At 40.0% G+C, this 22001-nt stretch overlaps 4 protein-coding genes across 4 annotated transcripts; all 4 read right to left on the reverse strand.

Moving 5' to 3' along the window:
- Positions 1-962: 962 nt before the first annotated feature.
- Positions 963-3013, reverse strand: LOC145499984 (uncharacterized). Its single transcript, XM_081479501.1, has 2 exons — positions 1612-3013; positions 963-1453 (listed from the first exon to the last, which is right to left on the reverse strand). Exons 1-2 carry the CDS (start codon positions 1778-1780, stop codon positions 987-989), a joined length of 636 nt encoding a protein of 211 aa, XP_081335627.1. The 5' UTR covers positions 1781-3013; the 3' UTR covers positions 963-986.
- A 3224-nt stretch (positions 3014-6237) lies between these two features.
- LOC145499839 (uncharacterized) lies at positions 6238-7975 on the reverse strand. Its single transcript, XM_081479365.1, has 2 exons — positions 7193-7975; positions 6238-7014 (listed from the first exon to the last, which is right to left on the reverse strand). The coding sequence occupies exons 1-2, from the start codon at positions 7368-7370 to the stop codon at positions 6554-6556; spliced, it is 639 nt and encodes a 212-aa protein (XP_081335491.1). The 5' UTR covers positions 7371-7975; the 3' UTR covers positions 6238-6553.
- A 3090-nt stretch (positions 7976-11065) lies between these two features.
- On the reverse strand, positions 11066-13404 carry LOC145499726 (uncharacterized). Its single transcript, XM_081479251.1, has 2 exons — positions 12021-13404; positions 11066-11842 (listed from the first exon to the last, which is right to left on the reverse strand). The coding sequence occupies exons 1-2, from the start codon at positions 12196-12198 to the stop codon at positions 11382-11384; spliced, it is 639 nt and encodes a 212-aa protein (XP_081335377.1). The 5' UTR covers positions 12199-13404; the 3' UTR covers positions 11066-11381.
- A 2489-nt stretch (positions 13405-15893) lies between these two features.
- On the reverse strand, positions 15894-18232 carry LOC145499723 (uncharacterized). Its single transcript, XM_081479248.1, has 2 exons — positions 16849-18232; positions 15894-16670 (listed from the first exon to the last, which is right to left on the reverse strand). Exons 1-2 carry the CDS (start codon positions 17024-17026, stop codon positions 16210-16212), a joined length of 639 nt encoding a protein of 212 aa, XP_081335374.1. The 5' UTR covers positions 17027-18232; the 3' UTR covers positions 15894-16209.
- Between the last annotated feature and the right edge of the window lie 3769 nt (positions 18233-22001).

Raw genomic sequence — 22001 nt, forward strand, 5'->3', positions numbered from 1 at the left:
TGAAAAGTGATGTTGAAAACACAATTACGATGCGTTCGACTAGCTGACTTTATTCTGAAATTGTTCCAGATAGATAAAAACCAGTCCGGCTGTGGGGTATTCAGTTACAGTGAATTCTTGCCCGTTTACTGAGAACTAGATTTGCTTCAGTCCCCTTCCTCTGAGTGGGATATTTTCTTAGCCGGTCATTGCCTGATGTAACTGGGAGAGGGGACGATTCAGAAAAGTGCCGGCGCTGTCTAAGACAGTAAAAAGCGGTCAGTAACTTTGCAACTTCATCCGGGAAAAATTTGGTATGACATGTCTTGAGATCAGAAACTGACGTTTCCATAGCAACGGTATTTTGACAGGGTTTTTTCTCAATGTTCTTCCTTTTGCTAAAAATTGTATTTTCATGAAATTATTTTTACTTTTTAGGTCTTTGGAACACGGCATGATGATTTTTCTAATTCTCGTCACCTTTCCGGCTGGCTATGTACTAACATGGAAAGGAGAATCTAAATGTTGATGATTTTCCGGAATCCCGCTATAACGAAAGCAGCTAAATTGCCTATACGTCTACGTTTGAAAAAAAGCAGGAAAAATCGTGCAAGCGAAAGGCAAACCACGATAACACGGAACAAGTCTTTCCTTTTATGCCCGCAGTTTATTTGAACTTGTGCAAATGAAATGAAAAACAAGTCCCAAATTTTATGTCCCTTATGGTCTAGATTATTGCCATACAGTCCGTAACAAGTTTTTAAATTATTACATTGTTAAGCGTTTTAAATCCGAAAACCCTTTTCTTAATCAAGATGCAAATAAGTCAAAAACCAGTGAAATTACAATTTTTTTTTTCTATCCGCTCCAACTAGGCATAGCAAAAGGTCCTGAAAACTGTTAGCCAAGATTACGGCCAACTTACGGGTAAAAAGCTAGTATAATAAAGTCCCCTTAACGAAGCTACAAAATCTGTTAGGATCTGAAAACGCCCATGCCAGGATGTCTCAGACATAGAGAGCGTAAATATCAACGCAGGCTGTTCCCCCGTTGTCTCCCTCGTAAACATTCATCAAATCTTCTCCGTACCACAGGCGGAGTTCTTGGCCTGACTGGACCGAATAAGGGTTGAAAAACGACAACTCAAGCTCCGGGGAGACCGAGGTGTATCCGGGGACTTTGGAAAACTTACCACCGTGATTAACAATGAACTGGTCTGGCGGCAAAAGAACATGATTGGTCGTGGTTGTTATGACAACGTTGATGTTTTCAGCGGAATAGAAAGAAACACCTTGGCATCCCCAGTAGGACCAGTAGGAAACTTTTCGAGTGTCGCACGTCACGTAACCGTACAAGTGAACCAATTTTACTGCGGCGAGCTTTTTACCAGAGACGGAGTGAGCGAAGAACCTGCCAAACTGTTGATCTTTCGCACCAAAACAAACTGGAGAGAAGTTTATCTTTCGCCATCGATCTGTAAATAGCAACAGAGAATACATTTCATATTAATGAGGCTTTTGTATCGCGAACCCTCAAACTACGCGGTCTTATGTGTAAAGAATACTTGATTTAAGGCCAAAATCATCGCCTGCGAGCATAAAGTGACAACGTTTGTAATTTAAGTTTACAAACCCGAGTTGTATCCTCTGGGGATGAGCGAAGAATCTTGGAGTTCCGAGCTTCCCTTCTCAAGTGATTCTGGCTTCCGATCAGCCGCTTTACGCTTGTCAACATCGGTTGGAATTTTCGCAGCTAGCGAACCAAGGGTGAACGCGAACAGGCAAACCAAAATGGAGTTCATAGTGTTAGGACTGATTTCTCAGTGTCGTACACACATATCCTGGGGTATGCAATCGATGGAAATCGATGATCGAAAAACCAATCGATCAATCGATAAAATTAGTTAATTGGTATCGATTGGTATCGGTCAATCGATAATCAATCGATAACCACACAAAAACCGTTCATCGATTGCTATCGATTGGCAACGCAACCTCGAACCTGTCCGATCATCCGCCATTTTTAGGAAGCCCACAGTCTTCTCAACGCAAAGAATATACCCCAATGCACGTGTATTCGAATTACCCACTTGCCCGTCCTCGCCTTTCCGTGTCATTATATATGTCTACGTAAGAAGTCCGGGAAGAGGCTTTACTGAATATAAGGTGCATCGCCAAAGGCTATCATCTTTGCCGTTTTGAGGTGAACGTCCGTGAAGTGTTTACTGCTGACAAGAAGAGGGGAGAACGCGGAAACGCGTCAAAAGTTGTTAACCAAGCAAGAACGGGAACAAACTTTGAGTTGTCAAAAAAAGATGGAACCTGTGGACGGGGCGTTGATGAGAAAGAAGAGAGTCTTACTCTCCTGTTAACGTTCAAAGAATTAAAATGAAATGTGTTTACAATTACTGCGTACAAAGATGGGATATTTATGCGCCGATTCCTTCAATCTGCAACCAATCGATACCAATCAATATCAATTTATCTATTGATTGTTATTGAAAATCGATACCAATCGATAACCACACGAATCTTCGCCATCGATTGGTAATCGATTATCAATATCAATCGATTAATTGATATCGATTGGTATTGATTGATATCGATTGTCATCGATTCTCGATTTCATCGATTGGATACCCCGGGACATATATATAACCACCTTTTTTTAGAAATCTGGGACCCAAAAACCGGTTCAAACCGGTTCAAACCGGTTCAAACAGTGTTAGCGTGAGAGCCTGGCAGTTTATTTTAAGACAGGTAATGATTAAATGAGACCCGCCCATCGTAATCAAAAAATACGATCATAAACCCCTGCCGAAGGTAACAAAATTGCGACACACGGAAATGTGGAAAGCTATAATGCAAGAAATTATAAAACGGGTCCGGGAGAGATGGGAAGGAACACCGTATTTTTGCGAAAAAAGGTTTCCAAAGTGATTCCAAGCCAAATTTGTCCCTAAATTATATTTACGTTACACTTGCATAGACAGCAGACGAGACACAGTAAGATATACAACAATGGGCCGTGGACCAAAAGGTCTTGTTGATCAAAGCGAACAGAAGAATGCTACAAGAGCAACAGCTATGTGGTCCCTGAGAAATCAACATCTTTCGCTATACCAGTTAATGTTATTGACTTCATGAAACGGATGAATTCAAAGCAGTTTGCAAATTTTCTTAAAAAAGCGCACGAGCGTGCCTGTGAAAATTCTGGATTGTTTAGCCGAGCATGAAGCGCCAACAAGCGGTTGATGTCTCGAGCCCGAGGGAACACCCATAATAGCATCACCAAGATATCTTTATTTACACTTCGAACATGACATTTCCCCCCAAAAAAGTCAAGAAGTACTATTTGTATTTACTAGGGCAATATAAAATAAGCTGCTCTAACTGTTGGGAAAAAAGGAGTCTGTCTCTAAAACTCCTTTTAGCTCAGACATTCCTAAAGGCTTCAAAAATTCCATTGGGCTTCAATTCAAGATTTTGGGAATGTGGCGAGTGAAAAAAACAGGAAGCACGCAAGGAAGCAGGTTGTAAAGCCGAGGTCTCTTTTAAAATCACAAGGTCATGCAATGACGTCAATGAAATTTCTCAACGCAAGCAAAATTGCGAGAGCTTCATGAAAGGCCAGCTCGGTATGTTTTCAACGAGGGTTTGCGGAGTCCGAGCAAACAGGGAATAAGAATTTCAAATTTAAGCCGTTGCAAAGCGAAGACAAGAAATAAATCTTTCAAATGAGATTTTTGTTTGATGAATTCAAACTAACATTATGCCTCTCTCAGATCGTGTTGAGACAAAATTTTCAATTTGAAAGGGGTTGTTTGTCTGTCCTTATAGTACAGTCTAACATCAGCGCTTGTATTCTTACCTAATTTATGCAAATAGGTAGACATTTCTTTCGCAGTTAAAATATCTTACGAAAGAAACTCTGGACTAAGACACTTGCCAAACCGACTGAACTAATGACAAATACCACTTGTAATTATATAAAGCTAGAATCATTACAAAGCAGTAGTGTCGGCTTTATACGCTGAACTGTCGGACACGTGTTTCACTAACTCCACGACGCTATTTTTATGTTGCGGGATTTTGGCTTGAGTTCTGAACTCGGAACAAGCCATCGCCTTTCCGCTAAATCCTGCTCTCTGGCTACACCCAGGTGCAAATAATGTTTCAGAAATTGTGAAATTATGTTTCCACATAGGGTCAGATAAAAATGCAAATTTTAGGCAACACCACAAAGTTCGACGTTGCGAATGCCTTTGCTTCAGTGGCGCCTACCTTTTCATGTTTGGTCGCTAGCTGTGAATTCTTTTCATATTTTTTCATCTTCATTTTCTTTCCCTGACCTAACCATGCAATAAATATTTAATACCCGGTATAATTAATTAGCCTTTGAATTCATGTTCTTCTTGTTCAATCGGTAATTGTTATTGACTAATCACTTGGAAAAGCAAAGCAAAACGCCATGCATCCTTGAAGTTTGTGTGTTAATTGGGACCACTAAGAACCATGCATTTCAACAAGTCCATTTTGTGGGAAAATTTGATTTTTCCTAAAATTGTTTCAATAAGGCGGCGCCATAAACGATATACCAATATATAAAAATGTCGGACATGGAGCGAATTCGATTACGTTTATCGGGCAGCGCAGTGAATCAAAAAGCAAAGTTACCGTTGTTAGATTGCTCATTTATGTCACCATAATAATTAAAAGAATGAGAAAAGAGACTTAGAAAATCAGGAAGAGATTGCGACACATCTTCAGAGTTTACGACAATCAATCGAAAGTCAGTCTGGAGTGGCGTTAAATGATCCGTTCAAAAATTATTTTCTAAGCAGAGAAACTTTGAACGCGCGTAGTTATCATTTGGTCATTACAAAAACTTTTCTTGACAAGTTTTATAGCATGCCAAAGCTAAGAGAATTCGTCCACGACAAAACCAAAACATTATTTAGAATCGCTTGGCATTTCTGAACAAATATCGAGTACTCTCAGAGGGTTTCAACTGAAATGTTTGAAGATATTACTGAACGACTGTTGACTCCGGAGACTGAGCACGAAAATTGACTAAGGGTTGAAAACTCAAGATTTTATAGTATGGCCAAGTTCGCAAATTTGCTCAACTACAAAACCAAAATCGTAGTTGAATGAAACCCTTGACATTTCTAAACTAAACAGAGATCTACTATACCGAGAAGAGTTAAAATTGTTACATATATTCCGTAGAAATTCCATACTAATTTCAGACTGCGGGGTATCTAAACTAGTTTATTGAAAACACTTCCCGGTTGCCGGATATCTAGACAAAATGAATATTAAAACCTGGCATCTTTTTTTTTGAATTTCCTCGCAAAGGTTCTATCATGCAAATTGTAGAAACTGTGTTCAGAATCAAGAGACTATGAAATTGCATGCACTCACTGAACATATGACAAAGGTTCGCTTCGAATATTATAGTCATGAAATTAAACATTTCTGAGGCCCTGTCCATACTACGCAGGATAAAATTTGAAAACGGCGTTTTCACTCTGAAAACGCATCGAATGTTTTCCGTCCATTCTACGGCGGAGAAATTTAAAACGCAACAATCACCGTGAGCTGAAAAGTTTGAGTCCCACCTTGAGGGTTAGGGTTATTCAAATGATTATCAAGATGCCATCGTTTTAGTAAACCTCCTATTTCCAAAGAAATTTTATTTCTGTCTACAGTAAAACTCAAAGCCGCTGTTTGCAAATTCCTCCGGTTTGGAGAGCGTTTTCGAAAAGCAATAAAGCTTCGTTTTCAAATTTCTCCGGCGTAACGTGGATGGGGCCTGGTATGGAAAAAATAGATTTTATGCAAAAATTAAACTATTTTGAAAGAAACCTGCGCTTTCTTGAGTGAGTAATAATTGCGGTTACATAGTAAAATTCAATCAACATCGATATTTCATTACACGTCCTTCCATTTACCACTTTTCACTCCTACGCCAAATCAAAACGCTCTTGGCATCCGTCAATTAGGCAGCGGCACCTTTCATGTCTGCCGAAGCGAAGTGCCTTCACATTCACGGCGAAAGTATTGGCAATGGCGAACTTTTCAGTAAGTTTGAATGCGAACAACGAAGATAGCTGTGATTTTGTATTGTTGCTTGAGCCAAATTCTTTAGTTGTTGTCGTCGGAAGACCTCGGTGGGAAGTCTATCGGCCTCTTGTCGACGCTTCTCTTCTAAATTGTGGAGCGCGAGGCAAACCACGATGACACAAAACAAGTCTTTCCTTTTATACCCTCAGTTTATTTGAACTTGCAAAAATGAGAAACAAATCCCATATTTTCTGTCCCTTATGGTCTAGATAATTGCCATACAATCCATAACGAGTTTAATTATTACATTGTTAAGCGTCTTAAATCCCAAAACCCTTATCTTAATCACGATACAAATAAGTCATAAACCAGTGAAATTACGACTTTTTTTCTATCCGCTCCAACTAGGCATAGCAAAAATCCTGAAAACTGTTAGCCAAGATTACAGTTAATTTATGGGAAAAAAGGCTAGCATAATAAAAACCCTTAACGAAGTTAAGGATGTCTCAGACATAGAGAGCGTAAATGTCGATGCAGGCTGTTCCCCCATTGTCTCCCTCGCCAGCATTCATCAAATCTTCGCCATACCAAAGGCGGAATTCTTGGCCTGGCTGGATCGAATAAGGGTTGAAAAACGACAACACAAGCTCTGGGGAGACCGAGGTGTATCCGGGAACTTTGGACCACTTAGCACTGTGTTCAACAATAAGCTGGTCTGGTGGCAAAAGAACATGATTGGTCACGGTTGTTATGACAACGTTAATCCTGTCACCGGAATTGTGGGCACCACAGCCCCAGTAGGACCAATAGGAAATCTGTCGTGTGTCGCACGTCACATAACCGTACAAGTGAACCAATTTTACTGCGGCGAGCTTTTCACCAGACACGGAGTGGACGGAGAAACTTCCAAACTGTTGATCTTTCGCACCAAAACAAACTGGAGAGAAGTTTATCTTTCGCCATCGATCTGTAAATAGCAACAGAGAATACATGTCATATTAGTGAGACTTGTGTGTCGTGAACCCTCAAACTGCGCGGTCTTATATGTAAAGAATACTTAATATACGGCTAAACTCCTAGCCTGCGAGCATAAAGTGGCAACGTTTTTGTCTGTGGCACAATTGCTTCATTAAACGTTTACAAACCCGAGTTGTGTCCTCTGGGGAGGGTCGAAATATGTTGGAGATCCGAGCTTCCCTTCTCAAGCAGCTCAAGTGATTCCGGGTTCCGATCAGGCGCTTCGTTCTTGTCAACATCGTTTGGAATTTTCGCAGCCAGCGAACCAAGGGTGAACACGAACACGCAAACCAAAATGGAGTTCATAGTGTTAGGACTGATTTCTCAGTGTCGTACACACATATATATAACCACCTTTTTTAGAAATCTGGGACCCAAAAACCGGTTCAAACCGGTTCAAACCGGTTCAAACAGTGTTGGCGTGACAGCTTGGCAATTTATTTAATGACAGGTAGTGATTAAATGAGACCTGCCCATCGTAATCAAAAAATGCGATCATAAACCCCTGCCGAAGGTAACAAAATTGCGACACACGGAAATGTGGAAAGCTATAATGCAAGAAATTATAAAACGGGTCCGGGAGGGATGGGAAGGAACCCCGTATTTTTACGAAGAAAGGTTCCCAAAGTGATTCCAAGCCAAACTTGTCCGTAAAGTATATTTACGTTACTCTTGCATAGACAGCAGACGAGACACAGTAAGATATACAACAATGGGCCGTGGACCAAAAGGTCTTGTTGATCAAAGCGAACAGAAGAATGCTACAAGAACAACAGCTATGTGGTCCCTGAGAAATCAACATCTTTCGCTATACCAGTTAATGTTATTGACTTCATGAAACAGGTGAATTCAAAGCAGCTTGCAAATTTTCTTCTTAAAAAAGCGCACGAGCGTGGCTATGGAAATTCTGGATTGTTTAGCCGAGCATGAAGCGCCAACAAGCGGTTGATGTCTCGAGCCCGAGGGAACACCCATAACAGCATCACCAAGATATCTTTATTTACACTTCGAACCTGACTTTTCCCCCCCAAAAAAGTCAAAAAGTGCTATTTGTATTTACTAGGGCAATATAAAATAAGCTGCTCTAACTGTTGGGAAAAAAAGGAGTCTGTCTCTAAAACTCCTTTTGGCTCAGACATTCCTAAAGGCTTCAAAAATTCCATTGGGCTTCAATTCAAGATTTTGGGAATGTGGCGAGTGAAAAAAACAGGAAGCACGCAAGGAAGCAAGTTGTAAAGCCGAGGTCTCTTTTAAAATCACAAGGTCATGCAATGACGTCAATGAAATTTCTCAACGCAAGCAAAATTGCGAGAGCTTCATGAAAGGCCAGCTCGGTATGTTTTCAACGAGGGTTTGCGGAGTCGGAGCAAACAGGGAATAAGAATTTCAAATTTAAGCCGTTGCAAAGCGAAGACAAGAAATAAATCTTTCAAATGAGATTTTTGTTTGATGAATTCAAACTAACATTATGCCTCTCTCAGATCGTGTTGAGACAAAATTTTCAATTTGAAAGGGGTTGTTTGTCTGTCCTTATAGTACAGTCTAACATCAGCGCTTGTATTCTTACGTAATTAATGCAAATAGGTAGACATTTCTTTCGCAGTTAAAATATCTTACGAAAGAAACTCTGGAGCAAGACACTTGCCAAACCGACTGAACTAATGACAAATACCACTTGTAATTATATAAAGCTAGAATCATTACAGAGCAGCAGTGTCGGCTTTATACGCTGAACACTGTCGGACACGTGTCTCACTAACTCCACGACGCTATTTCTATGTTGCGGAATTTTGGCTTGAGTTCTGAACTCGGAACAAGCCATCGCCTTTCCGCTAAATCCTGCTCTCTGGCTACGCCCAGGTGCAAATAATGTTTCAGAAATTGTGAAATTATGTTTCTACATAGGATCAGATAAAAATGCAAATTTTAAGCAACGCCACAAAGTTCGACGTTGCGAACGCCTTTGCTTCAGTGGCGCCTACCTTTTCATGTTTGGTCGCTAGCTGTGAGTTCTTTTCATATTTTTTCATCTTCATTTTCTTTCCCTGACCTAACCATGGAATAAATATTTAATACCCGGTGAAAGAATATATGTTCATTTACACTTGTTGTTTTTCCGTATAATTAAATAGCCTTTGAATTCATGCTCTTCTTGTTCAATCGGTAATTGTTATTGACTAATCACTTGGAAAAGCAAAGCAAAACGCCATGCATCCTTGAAGTTTGTCTGTTAATTGGGACCACTAAGAACCATGCATTTCAACAAGTCCATTTTGTGGGAAAATTTGATTTTTTTCTAAAGTTGTTTCAATAAGACGGCGCCATAAACGATATACCGATATATAAAAATGTCGGACATGGAGCGAATTCGATTACGTTTATCGGGCAGCGCAGTGAATCAAAAAGCAAAGTTACCGTTGTTAGATTGCTTATTTATGTCACCATAATAATTAAAAGAATGGGAAAAGAGACTTAGAAAATCAGAAAGAGATTGCGACACATCTTCAGAGTTTACGACAGTCAATCGAAAGTCAGTCTGGAGTGGCGCGTTAAATGATCCGTTCAAAATTATTTTCTAAGCAAAGAAACTTTGAACGCGCGTAGTTATCATTTGGTCATTACAAAAACTTTTCTTGACAAGTTTTATAGCATGCCGAAGCTAAGAGAATTCGTCCACGACAAAACCAAAACATTATTTAGAATCGCTTGGCATTTCTGAAAAAATATCGAGTACTCTCAGAGGGTTTCAACTGAAATGTTTGAAGATATTACTGAACGACTGTTGACTCCGGAGACTGAGCACGAAAATTGACTAAGGGTTGAAAACTCAAGATTTTATAGTATGGCCAAGTTCGCAAATTTGCTCAACTACAAAGCCAAAATCGTAGTTGAATGAAACCCTTGACATTTCTAAACTAAACAGAGATCTGCTATTCCGAGAAGAATTAAAACTGATTGTTACATGTATTCCGTAGAAATTCCATACTAATTTCAGACTGCGGGGTATCTAAACTAGTTTATTGAAAACACTTCCCGGCTGCCGGATATCTAGACAAAATGAATATTAAAACCTGGCATCTCTTTTTTTTAAATTTCCTCGCAAAGGTTCTATCATGCAAATTGTAGAAACTGTGTTCAGAATCAAGAGACTATGAAATTGCATGCACTAACTGAACATATGACAAAGGTTCGCTTCGAATATTATAGTAATGAAATTAAACAATTCTGAGGCCCTGTCGATACTACACAGGATAAAATTTGAAAACGGCGTTTTCACTCTGAAAACGCATCGAATGTTTTCCGTCCATTCTACGGCGGAGAAATTTGAAACGCAACAATCACCGTGAGCTGAAAAGTTTGAGTCCCACCTTGAGGGTTAGGGTTATTCAAATGATTATCAAGATGTCATCGTCTCAGTAAACGTCCTATTTCAAAAGAAATGTTTTCTGTCTACAGTAAATCTCAAAGCCGCTGTTTGCAAATTCCTCCGGTTTGCAGAGCGTTTTCGAAGAGCAATAAAGCTTCGTTTTCAAATTTCTCCGGCGTAACGTGGATGGGGCCTGGTATGGAAAAAATAGATTTTATGCAAAAATTAAACTATTTTGAAAGAAACCTGCGCTTTCTTGAGTGAGTAATAATTGCGGTTACATAGTAAAATTCAATCAACATCGATATTTCATTACACGTCCTTCCATTTACCACTTTTCACTCCTACGCCAAATCAAAACGCTCTTGGCATCCGTCAATTAGGCAGCGGCACCTTTCATGTCTGCCGAAGCGAAGTGCCTTCACATTCACGGCGAAAGTATTGGCAATGGCGAACTTTTCAGTAAGTTTGAATGCGAACAACGAAGATAGCTGTGATTTTGTATTGTTGCTTGAGCCAAATTCTTTAGTTGTTGTCGTCGGAAGACCTCGGTGGGAAGTCTATCGGCCTCTTGTCGACGCTTCTCTTCTAAATTGTGGAGCGCGAGGCAAACCACGATGACACAAAACAAGTCTTTCCTTTTATACCCTCAGTTTATTTGAACTTGCAAAAATGAGAAACAAATCCCATATTTTCTGTCCCTTATGGTCTAGATAATTGCCATACAATCCATAACGAGTTTAATTATTACATTGTTAAGCGTCTTAAATCCCAAAACCCTTATCTTAATCACGATACAAATAAGTCATAAACCAGTGAAATTACGACTTTTTTTCTATCCGCTCCAACTAGGCATAGCAAAAATCCTGAAAACTGTTAGCCAAGATTACAGTTAATTTATGGGAAAAAAGGCTAGCATAATAAAAACCCTTAACGAAGTTAAGGATGTCTCAGACATAGAGAGCGTAAATGTCGATGCAGGCTGTTCCCCCATTGTCTCCCTCGCCAGCATTCATCAAATCTTCGCCATACCAAAGGCGGAATTCTTGGCCTGGCTGGATCGAATAAGGGTTGAAAAACGACAACACAAGCTCTGGGGAGACCGAGGTGTATCCGGGAACTTTGGACCACTTAGCACTGTGTTCAACAATAAGCTGGTCTGGTGGCAAAAGAACATGATTGGTCACGGTTGTTATGACAACGTTAATCCTGTCACCGGAATTGTGGGCACCACAGCCCCAGTAGGACCAATAGGAAATCTGTCGTGTGTCGCACGTCACATAACCGTACAAGTGAACCAATTTTACTGCGGCGAGCTTTTCACCAGACACGGAGTGGACGGAGAAACTTCCAAACTGTTGATCTTTCGCACCAAAACAAACTGGAGAGAAGTTTATCTTTCGCCATCGATCTGTAAATAGCAACAGAGAATACATGTCATATTAGTGAGACTTGTGTGTCGTGAACCCTCAAACTGCGCGGTCTTATATGTAAAGAATACTTAATATACGGCTAAACTCCTAGCCTGCGAGCATAAAGTGGCAACGTTTTTGTCTGTGGCACAATTGCTTCATTAAACGTTTACAAACCCGAGTTGTGTCCTCTGGGGAGGGTCGAAATATGTTGGAGATCCGAGCTTCCCTTCTCAAGCAGCTCAAGTGATTCCGGGTTCCGATCAGGCGCTTCGTTCTTGTCAACATCGTTTGGAATTTTCGCAGCCAGCGAACCAAGGGTGAACACGAACACGCAAACCAAAATGGAGTTCATAGTGTTAGGACTGATTTCTCAGTGTCGTACACACATATATATAACCACCTTTTTTAGAAATCTGGGACCCAAAAACCGGTTCAAACCGGTTCAAACCGGTTCAAACAGTGTTGGCGTGACAGCTTGGCAATTTATTTAATGACAGGTAGTGATTAAATGAGACCTGCCCATCGTAATCAAAAAATGCGATCATAAACCCCTGCCGAAGGTAACAAAATTGCGACACACGGAAATGTGGAAAGCTATAATGCAAGAAATTATAAAACGGGTCCGGGAGGGATGGGAAGGAACCCCGTATTTTTACGAAGAAAGGTTCCCAAAGTGATTCCAAGCCAAACTTGTCCGTAAAGTATATTTACGTTACTCTTGCATAGACAGCAGACGAGACACAGTAAGATATACAACAATGGGCCGTGGACCAAAAGGTCTTGTTGATCAAAGCGAACAGAAGAATGCTACAAGAACAACAGCTATGTGGTCCCTGAGAAATCAACATCTTTCGCTATACCAGTTAATGTTATTGACTTCATGAAACAGGTGAATTCAAAGCAGCTTGCAAATTTTCTTCTTAAAAAAGCGCACGAGCGTGGCTATGGAAATTCTGGATTGTTTAGCCGAGCATGAAGCGCCAACAAGCGGTTGATGTCTCGAGCCCGAGGGAACACCCATAATAGCATCACCAAGATATCTTTATTTACACTTCGAACCTGACTTTTCCCCCCCAAAAAAGTCAAAAAGTGCTATTTGTATTTACTAGGGCAATATAAAATAAGCTGCTCTAACTGTTGGGAAAAAAAGGAGTCTGTCTCTAAAACTCCTTTTGGCTCAGACATTCCTAAAGGCTTCAAAAATTCCATTGGGCTTCAATTCAAGATTTTGGGAATGTGGCGAGTGAAAAAAACAGGAAGCACGCAAGGAAGCAAGTTGTAAAGCCGAGGTCTCTTTTAAAATCACAAGGTCATGCAATGACGTCAATGAAATTTCTCAACGCAAGCAAAATTGCGAGAGCTTCATGAAAGGCCAGCTCGGTATGTTTTCAACGAGGGTTTGCGGAGTCGGAGCAAACAGGGAATAAGAATTTCAAATTTAAGCCGTTGCAAAGCGAAGACAAGAAATAAATCTTTCAAATGAGATTTTTGTTTGATGAATTCAAACTAACATTATGCCTCTCTCAGATCGTGTTGAGACAAAATTTTCAATTTGAAAGGGGTTGTTTGTCTGTCCTTATAGTACAGTCTAACATCAGCGCTTGTATTCTTACGTAATTAATGCAAATAGGTAGACATTTCTTTCGCAGTTAAAATATCTTACGAAAGAAACTCTGGAGCAAGACACTTGCCAAACCGACTGAACTAATGACAAATACCACTTGTAATTATATAAAGCTAGAATCATTACAGAGCAGCAGTGTCGGCTTTATACGCTGAACACTGTCGGACACGTGTCTCACTAACTCCACGACGCTATTTCTATGTTGCGGAATTTTGGCTTGAGTTCTGAACTCGGAACAAGCCATCGCCTTTCCGCTAAATCCTGCTCTCTGGCTACGCCCAGGTGCAAATAATGTTTCAGAAATTGTGAAATTATGTTTCTACATAGGATCAGATAAAAATGCAAATTTTAAGCAACGCCACAAAGTTCGACGTTGCGAACGCCTTTGCTTCAGTGGCGCCTACCTTTTCATGTTTGGTCGCTAGCTGTGAGTTCTTTTCATATTTTTTCATCTTCATTTTCTTTCCCTGACCTAACCATGGAATAAATATTTAATACCCGGTGAAAGAATATATGTTCATTTACACTTGTTGTTTTTCCGTATAATTAAATAGCCTTTGAATTCATGCTCTTCTTGTTCAATCGGTAATTGTTATTGACTAATCACTTGGAAAAGCAAAGCAAAACGCCATGCATCCTTGAAGTTTGTCTGTTAATTGGGACCACTAAGAACCATGCATTTCAACAAGTCCATTTTGTGGGAAAATTTGATTTTTTTCTAAAGTTGTTTCAATAAGACGGCGCCATAAACGATATACCGATATATAAAAATGTCGGACATGGAGCGAATTCGATTACGTTTATCGGGCAGCGCAGTGAATCAAAAAGCAAAGTTACCGTTGTTAGATTGCTCATTTATGTCACCATAATAATTAAAAGAATGGGAAAAGAGACTTAGAAAATCAGAAAGAGATTGCGACACATCTTCAGAGTTTACGACAGTCAATCGAAAGTCAGTCTGGAGTGGCGCGTTAAATGATCCGTTCAAAATTATTTTCTAAGCAAAGAAACTTTGAACGCGCGTAGTTATCATTTGGTCATTACAAAAACTTTTCTTGACAAGTTTTATAGCATGCCGAAGCTAAGAGAATTCGTCCACGACAAAACCAAAACATTATTTAGAATCGCTTGGCATTTCTGAAAAAATATCGAGTACTCTCAGAGGGTTTCAACTGAAATGTTTGAAGATATTACTGAACGACTGTTGACTCCGGAGACTGAGCACGAAAATTGACTAAGGGTTGAAAACTCAAGATTTTATAGTATGGCCAAGTTCGCAAATTTGCTCAACTACAAAGCCAAAATCGTAGTTGAATGAAACCCTTGACATTTCTAAACTAAACAGAGATCTGCTATTCCGAGAAGAATTAAAACTGATTGTTACATGTATTCCGTAGAAATTCCATACTAATTTCAGACTGCGGGGTATCTAAACTAGTTTATTGAAAACACTTCCCGGCTGCCGGATATCTAGACAAAATGAATATTAAAACCTGGCATCTCTTTTTTTTAAATTTCCTCGCAAAGGTTCTATCATGCAAATTGTAGAAACTGTGTTCAGAATCAAGAGACTATGAAATTGCATGCACTAACTGAACATATGACAAAGGTTCGCTTCGAATATTATAGTAATGAAATTAAACAATTCTGAGGCCCTGTCGATACTACACAGGATAAAATTTGAAAACGGCGTTTTCACTCTGAAAACGCATCGAATGTTTTCCGTCCATTCTACGGCGGAGAAATTTGAAACGCAACAATCACCGTGAGCTGAAAAGTTTGAGTCCCACCTTGAGGGTTAGGGTTATTCAAATGATTATCAAGATGTCATCGTCTCAGTAAACGTCCTATTTCAAAAGAAATGTTTTCTGTCTACAGTAAATCTCAAAGCCGCTGTTTGCAAATTCCTCCGGTTTGCAGAGCGTTTTCGAAGAGCAATAAAGCTTCGTTTTCAAATTTCTCCGGCGTAACGTGGATGGGGCCTGGTATGGAAAAAATAGATTTTATGCAAAAATTAAACTATTTTGAAAGAAACCTGCGCTTTCTTGAGTGAGTAATAATTGCGGTTACATAGTAAAATTCAATCAACATCGATATTTCATTACACGTCCTTCCATTTACCACTTTTCACTCCTACGCCAAATCAAAACGCTCTTGGTATCCGTCAATTAGGCAGCGGCACCTTTCATGTCTGCCGAAGCGAAGTGCCTTCACATTCACGGCGAAAGTATTGGCAATGGCGAACTTTTCAGTAAGTTTGAATGCGAACAACGAAGATAGCTGTGATTTTGTATTGTTGCTTGAGCCAAATTCTTTAGTTGTTGTCGTCGGAAGACCTCGGTGGGAAGTCTATCGGCCTCTTGTCGACGCTTCTCTTCTAAATTGTGGAGCGCGAGGCAAACCACGATGACACAAAACAAGTCTTTCCTTTTATACCCTCAGTTTATTTGAACTTGCAAAAATGAGAAACAAATCCCATATTTTCTGTCCCTTATGGTCTAGATAATTGCCATACAATCCATAACGAGTTTAATTATTACATTGTTAAGCGTCTTAAATCCCAAAACCCTTATCTTAATCACGATACAAATAAGTCATAAACCAGTGAAATTACGACTTTTTTTCTATCCGCTCCAACTAGGCATAGCAAAAATCCTGAAAACTGTTAGCCAAGATTACAGTTAATTTATGGGAAAAAAGGCTAGCATAATAAAAACCCTTAACGAAGTTAAGGATGTCTCAGACATAGAGAGCGTAAATGTCGATGCAGGCTGTTCCCCCATTGTCTCCCTCGCCAGCATTCATCAAATCTTCGCCATACCAAAGGCGGAATTCTTGGCCTGGCTGGATCGAATAAGGGTTGAAAAACGACAACACAAGCTCTGGGGAGACCGAGGTGTATCCGGGAACTTTGGACCACTTAGCACTGTGTTCAACAATAAGCTGGTCTGGTGGCAAAAGAACATGATTGGTCACGGTTGTTATGACAACGTTAATCCTGTCACCGGAATTGTGGGCACCACAGCCCCAGTAGGACCAATAGGAAATCTGTCGTGTGTCGCACGTCACATAACCGTACAAGTGAACCAATTTTACTGCGGCGAGCTTTTCACCAGACACGGAGTGGACGGAGAAACTTCCAAACTGTTGATCTTTCGCACCAAAACAAACTGGAGAGAAGTTTATCTTTCGCCATCGATCTGTAAATAGCAACAGAGAATACATGTCATATTAGTGAGACTTGTGTGTCGTGAACCCTCAAACTGCGCGGTCTTATATGTAAAGAATACTTAATATACGGCTAAACTCCTAGCCTGCGAGCATAAAGTGGCAACGTTTTTGTCTGTGGCACAATTGCTTCATTAAACGTTTACAAACCCGAGTTGTGTCCTCTGGGGAGGGTCGAAATATGTTGGAGATCCGAGCTTCCCTTCTCAAGCAGCTCAAGTGATTCCGGGTTCCGATCAGGCGCTTCGTTCTTGTCAACATCGTTTGGAATTTTCGCAGCCAGCGAACCAAGGGTGAACACGAACACGCAAACCAAAATGGAGTTCATAGTGTTAGGACTGATTTCTCAGTGTCGTACACACATATATATAACCACCTTTTTTAGAAATCTGGGACCCAAAAACCGGTTCAAACCGGTTCAAACCGGTTCAAACAGTGTTGGCGTGACAGCTTGGCAATTTATTTAATGACAGGTAGTGATTAAATGAGACCTGCCCATCGTAATCAAAAAATGCGATCATAAACCCCTGCCGAAGGTAACAAAATTGCGACACACGGAAATGTGGAAAGCTATAATGCAAGAAATTATAAAACGGGTCCGGGAGGGATGGGAAGGAACCCCGTATTTTTACGAAGAAAGGTTCCCAAAGTGATTCCAAGCCAAATTTGTCCGTAAAGTATATTTACGTTACTCTTGCATAGACAGCAGACGAGACACAGTAAGATATACAACAATGGGCCGTGGACCAAAAGGTCTTGTTGATCAAAGCGAACAGAAGAATGCTACAAGAACAACAGCTATGTGGTCCCTGAGAAATCAACATCTTTCGCTATACCAGTTAATGTTATTGACTTCATGAAACAGGTGAATTCAAAGCAGCTTGCAAATTTTCTTCTTAAAAAAGCGCACGAGCGTGGCTATGGAAATTCTGGATTGTTTAGCCGAGCATGAAGCGCCAACAAGCGGTTGATGTCTCGAGCCCGAGGGAACACCCATAATAGCATCACCAAGATATCTTTATTTACACTTCGAACCTGACTTTTCCCCCCCAAAAAAGTCAAAAAGTGCTATTTGTATTTACTAGGGCAATATAAAATAAGCTGCTCTAACTGTTGGGAAAAAAAGGAGTCTGTCTCTAAAACTCCTTTTGGCTCAGACATTCCTAAAGGCTTCAAAAATTCCATTGGGCTTCAATTCAAGATTTTGGGAATGTGGCGAGTGAAAAAAACAGGAAGCACGCAAGGAAGCAAGTTGTAAAGCCGAGGTCTCTTTTAAAATCACAAGGTCATGCAATGACGTCAATGAAATTTCTCAACGCAAGCAAAATTGCGAGAGCTTCATGAAAGGCCAGCTCGGTATGTTTTCAACGAGGGTTTGCGGAGTCGGAGCAAACAGGGAATAAGAATTTCAAATTTAAGCCGTTGCAAAGCGAAGACAAGAAATAAATCTTTCAAATGAGATTTTTGTTTGATGAATTCAAACTAACATTATGCCTCTCTCAGATCGTGTTGAGACAAAATTTTCAATTTGAAAGGGGTTGTTTGTCTGTCCTTATAGTACAGTCTAACATCAGCGCTTGTATTCTTACGTAATTAATGCAAATAGGTAGACATTTCTTTCGCAGTTAAAATATCTTACGAAAGAAACTCTGGAGCAAGACACTTGCCAAACCGACTGAACTAATGACAAATACCACTTGTAATTATATAAAGCTAGAATCATTACAGAGCAGCAGTGTCGGCTTTATACGCTGAACACTGTCGGACACGTGTCTCACTAACTCCACGACGCTATTTCTATGTTGCGGAATTTTGGCTTGAGTTCTGAACTCGGAACAAGCCATCGCCTTTCCGCTAAATCCTGCTCTCTGGCTACGCCCAGGTGCAAATAATGTTTCAGAAATTGTGAAATTATGTTTCTACATAGGATCAGATAAAAATGCAAATTTTAAGCAACGCCACAAAGTTCGACGTTGCGAACGCCTTTGCTTCAGTGGCGCCTACCTTTTCATGTTTGGTCGCTAGCTGTGAGTTCTTTTCATATTTTTTCATCTTCATTTTCTTTCCCTGACCTAACCATGGAATAAATATTTAATACCCGGTGAAAGAATATATGTTCATTTACACTTGTTGTTTTTCCGTATAATTAAATAGCCTTTGAATTCATGCTCTTCTTGTTCAATCGGTAATTGTTATTGACTAATCACTTGGAAAAGCAAAGCAAAACGCCATGCATCCTTGAAGTTTGTCTGTTAATTGGGACCACTAAGAACCATGCATTTCAACAAGTCCATTTTGTGGGAAAATTTGATTTTTTTCTAAAGTTGTTTCAATAAGACGGCGCCATAAACGATATACCGATATATAAAAATGTCGGACATGGAGCGAATTCGATTACGTTTATCGGGCAGCGCAGTGAATCAAAAAGCAAAGTTACCGTTGTTAGATTGCTCATTTATGTCACCATAACAATTAAAAGAATGGGAAAAGAGACTTAGAAAATCAGAAAGAGATTGCGACACATCTTCAGAGTTTACGACAGTCAATCGAAAGTCAGTCTGGAGTGGCGCGTTAAATGATCCGTTCAAAATTATTTTCTAAGCAAAGAAACTTTGAACGCGCGTAGTTATCATTTGGTCATTACAAAAACTTTTCTTGACAAGTTTTATAGCATGCCGAAGCTAAGAGAATTCGTCCACGACAAAACCAAAACATTATTTAGAATCGCTTGGCATTTCTGAAAAAATATCGAGTACTCTCAGAGGGTTTCAACTGAAATGTTTGAAGATATTACTGAACGACTGTTGACTCCGGAGACTGAGCACGAAAATTGACTAAGGGTTGAAAACTCAAGATTTTATAGTATGGCCAAGTTCGCAAATTTGCTCAACTACAAAGCCAAAATCGTAGTTGAATGAAACCCTTGACATTTCTAAACTAAACAGAGATCTGCTATTCCGAGAAGAATTAAAACTGATTGTTACATGTATTCCGTAGAAATTCCATACTAATTTCAGACTGCGGGGTATCTAAACTAGTTTATTGAAAACACTTCCCGGCTGCCGGATATCTAGACAAAATGAATATTAAAACCTGGCATCTCTTTTTTTTAAATTTCCTCGCAAAGGTTCTATCATGCAAATTGTAGAAACTGTGTTCAGAATCAAGAGACTATGAAATTGCATGCACTAACTGAACATATGACAAAGGTTCGCTTCGAATATTATAGTAATGAAATTAAACAATTCTGAGGCCCTGTCGATACTACACAGGATAAAATTTGAAAACGGTGTTTTCACTCTGAAAACGCATCGAATGTTTTCCGTCCATTCTACGGCGGAGAAATTTGAAACGCAACAATCACCGTGAGCTGAAAAGTTTGAGTCCCACCTTGAGGGTTAGGGTTATTCAAATGATTATCAAGATGTCATCGTCTCAGTAAACGTCCTATTTCAAAAGAAATGTTTTCTGTCTACAGTAAATCTCAAAGCCGCTGTTTGCAAATTCCTCCGGTTTGCAGAGCGTTTTCGAAGAGCAATAAAGCTTCGTTTTCAAATTTCTCCGGCGTAACGTGGATGGGGCCTGGTATGGAAAAAATAGATTTTATGCAAAAATTAAACTATTTTGAAAGAAACCTGCGCTTTCTTGAGTGAGTAATAATTGCGGTTACATAGTAAAATTCAATCAACATCGATATTTCATTACACGTCCTTCCATTTACCACTTTTCACTCCTACGCCAAATCAAAACGCTCTTGGTATCCGTCAATTAGGCAGCGGCACCTTTCATGTCTGCCGAAGCGAAGTGCCTTCACATTCACGGCGAAAGTATTGGCAATGGCGAACTTTTCAGTAAGTTTGAATGCGAACAACGAAGATAGCTGTGATTTTGTATTGTTGCTTGAGCCAAATTCTTTAGTTGTTGTCGTCGGAAGACCTCGGTGGGAAGTCTATCGGCCTCTTGTCGACGCTTCTCTTCTAAATTGTGGAGCGCGAGGCAAACCACGATGACACAAAACAAGTCTTTCCTTTTATACCCTCAGTTTATTTGAACTTGCAAAAATGAGAAACAAATCCCATATTTTCTGTCCCTTATGGTCTAGATAATTGCCATACAATCCATAACGAGTTTAATTATTACATTGTTAAGCGTCTTAAATCCCAAAACCCCTACTGCGCGACTCTGCGCGAGGTATTCGCTGCGAGGAGCACTCGAGTTTCATTCTATCATGGAATCTGATTGGCCAAGGAGAAACAAAAGTCGTTACGTCACAGATATCGTTTCCTGGCTCGCGTTCGCAGACGTTATTTTTCGGCGGAACCAAGTGACAGCCGGAAATACGTCTGCGTTGGCAGGCTAATATATAACTACCTTTTTTAAGAAATCTGGGACCCAAAAACCGGTTCAAACCGGTTCATAATAGACACGTCCGAGACAGTAAAACAGTAAACAGTGTTAGCGTGAGAGCCTGGCAGTTTATTTTAAGACAGGTAATGATTTAAATGAGACCCGCCCATCGTAATCAAAAAATACGATCATAAACCCCTGCCGAAGGTAACAAAGTTGCAACACACGGAAATCGGTGGAAAGCTATAATACAAGAAATTATAAAACGGTCCGGGAGGGATGGGAGGGATGGGAAGGAGCCCCGTACTTTTACGAGAAAAGGCTCTCAAAGTGATTCCAAGCCAAATTTGTCCCTGAATTATATTCATGTTACACTTGCATAGACAGCAGACGAGACACAGTAAGATATACAACAATGGGTCGTGGACCAAAAGGTTTTGTTGATCAAAGCGAACAGAAGAATGCTACAAGAGAAACAGCTATGTGGTCCCTGAGAAATCAACATCTTTCGCTATACCACTCAATGTTATTGACTTCATGAAACAGGTGAATTCAAAGCAGCTTGCAAATTTTCTTCTTAAAAAAGCGCACGAGCGTGGCTATGGAAATTCTGGATTGTTTAGCCGAGCATGAAGCGCCAACAAGCCGTTGATGTCTCGAGCCCGAGGGAACACCCATAATAGCATCACCGAGATATCTTTATTTACACTTCGGACCTGAATTTTCCCCTTAAAAAAGTCAAAAAGTGCTATTTGTATTTACTAGGGCAATATAAAATAAGCTGCTCTAACTGTTGGGAAAAAAAAGGAGTCTGTCTCTAAAATTGCTTTTAGCTCAGACATTCCTAAGGGCTTTAAAAATTCCTTTGGGCTTCAATTCAAGATTTTGGGAATGTGGCGTATGAAAAAAACAGGAAGCACGCAAGGAAGCAAGTTGTAAAGCCGAGGTCTCTTTTA

This window comes from Orbicella franksi, chromosome 10, assembly GCF_964199315.1.
Source record: "Orbicella franksi chromosome 10, jaOrbFran1.1, whole genome shotgun sequence".
Taxonomy (NCBI): Eukaryota; Metazoa; Cnidaria; class Anthozoa; order Scleractinia; family Merulinidae; genus Orbicella; species Orbicella franksi.

Bases quoted from the DNA above. Each gene is read 5' to 3' on its own strand.
- LOC145499984 (XM_081479501.1), bottom strand. From the start codon at position 1,780: ATGAACTCCATTTTGGTTTGCCTGTTCGCGTTCACCCTTGGTTCGCTA. The intron at 1,454-1,611 runs GTTTGTAAACTT...TGCTATTTACAG, and splicing joins CCCCAGAGGATACAACTCGG to ATCGATGGCGAAAGATAAAC.
- LOC145499839 (XM_081479365.1), bottom strand. From the start codon at position 7,370: ATGAACTCCATTTTGGTTTGCGTGTTCGTGTTCACCCTTGGTTCGCTG. The intron at 7,015-7,192 runs GTTTGTAAACGT...TGCTATTTACAG, and splicing joins CCCCAGAGGACACAACTCGG to ATCGATGGCGAAAGATAAAC.
- LOC145499726 (XM_081479251.1), bottom strand. From the start codon at position 12,198: ATGAACTCCATTTTGGTTTGCGTGTTCGTGTTCACCCTTGGTTCGCTG. The intron at 11,843-12,020 runs GTTTGTAAACGT...TGCTATTTACAG, and splicing joins CCCCAGAGGACACAACTCGG to ATCGATGGCGAAAGATAAAC.
- LOC145499723 (XM_081479248.1), bottom strand. From the start codon at position 17,026: ATGAACTCCATTTTGGTTTGCGTGTTCGTGTTCACCCTTGGTTCGCTG. The intron at 16,671-16,848 runs GTTTGTAAACGT...TGCTATTTACAG, and splicing joins CCCCAGAGGACACAACTCGG to ATCGATGGCGAAAGATAAAC.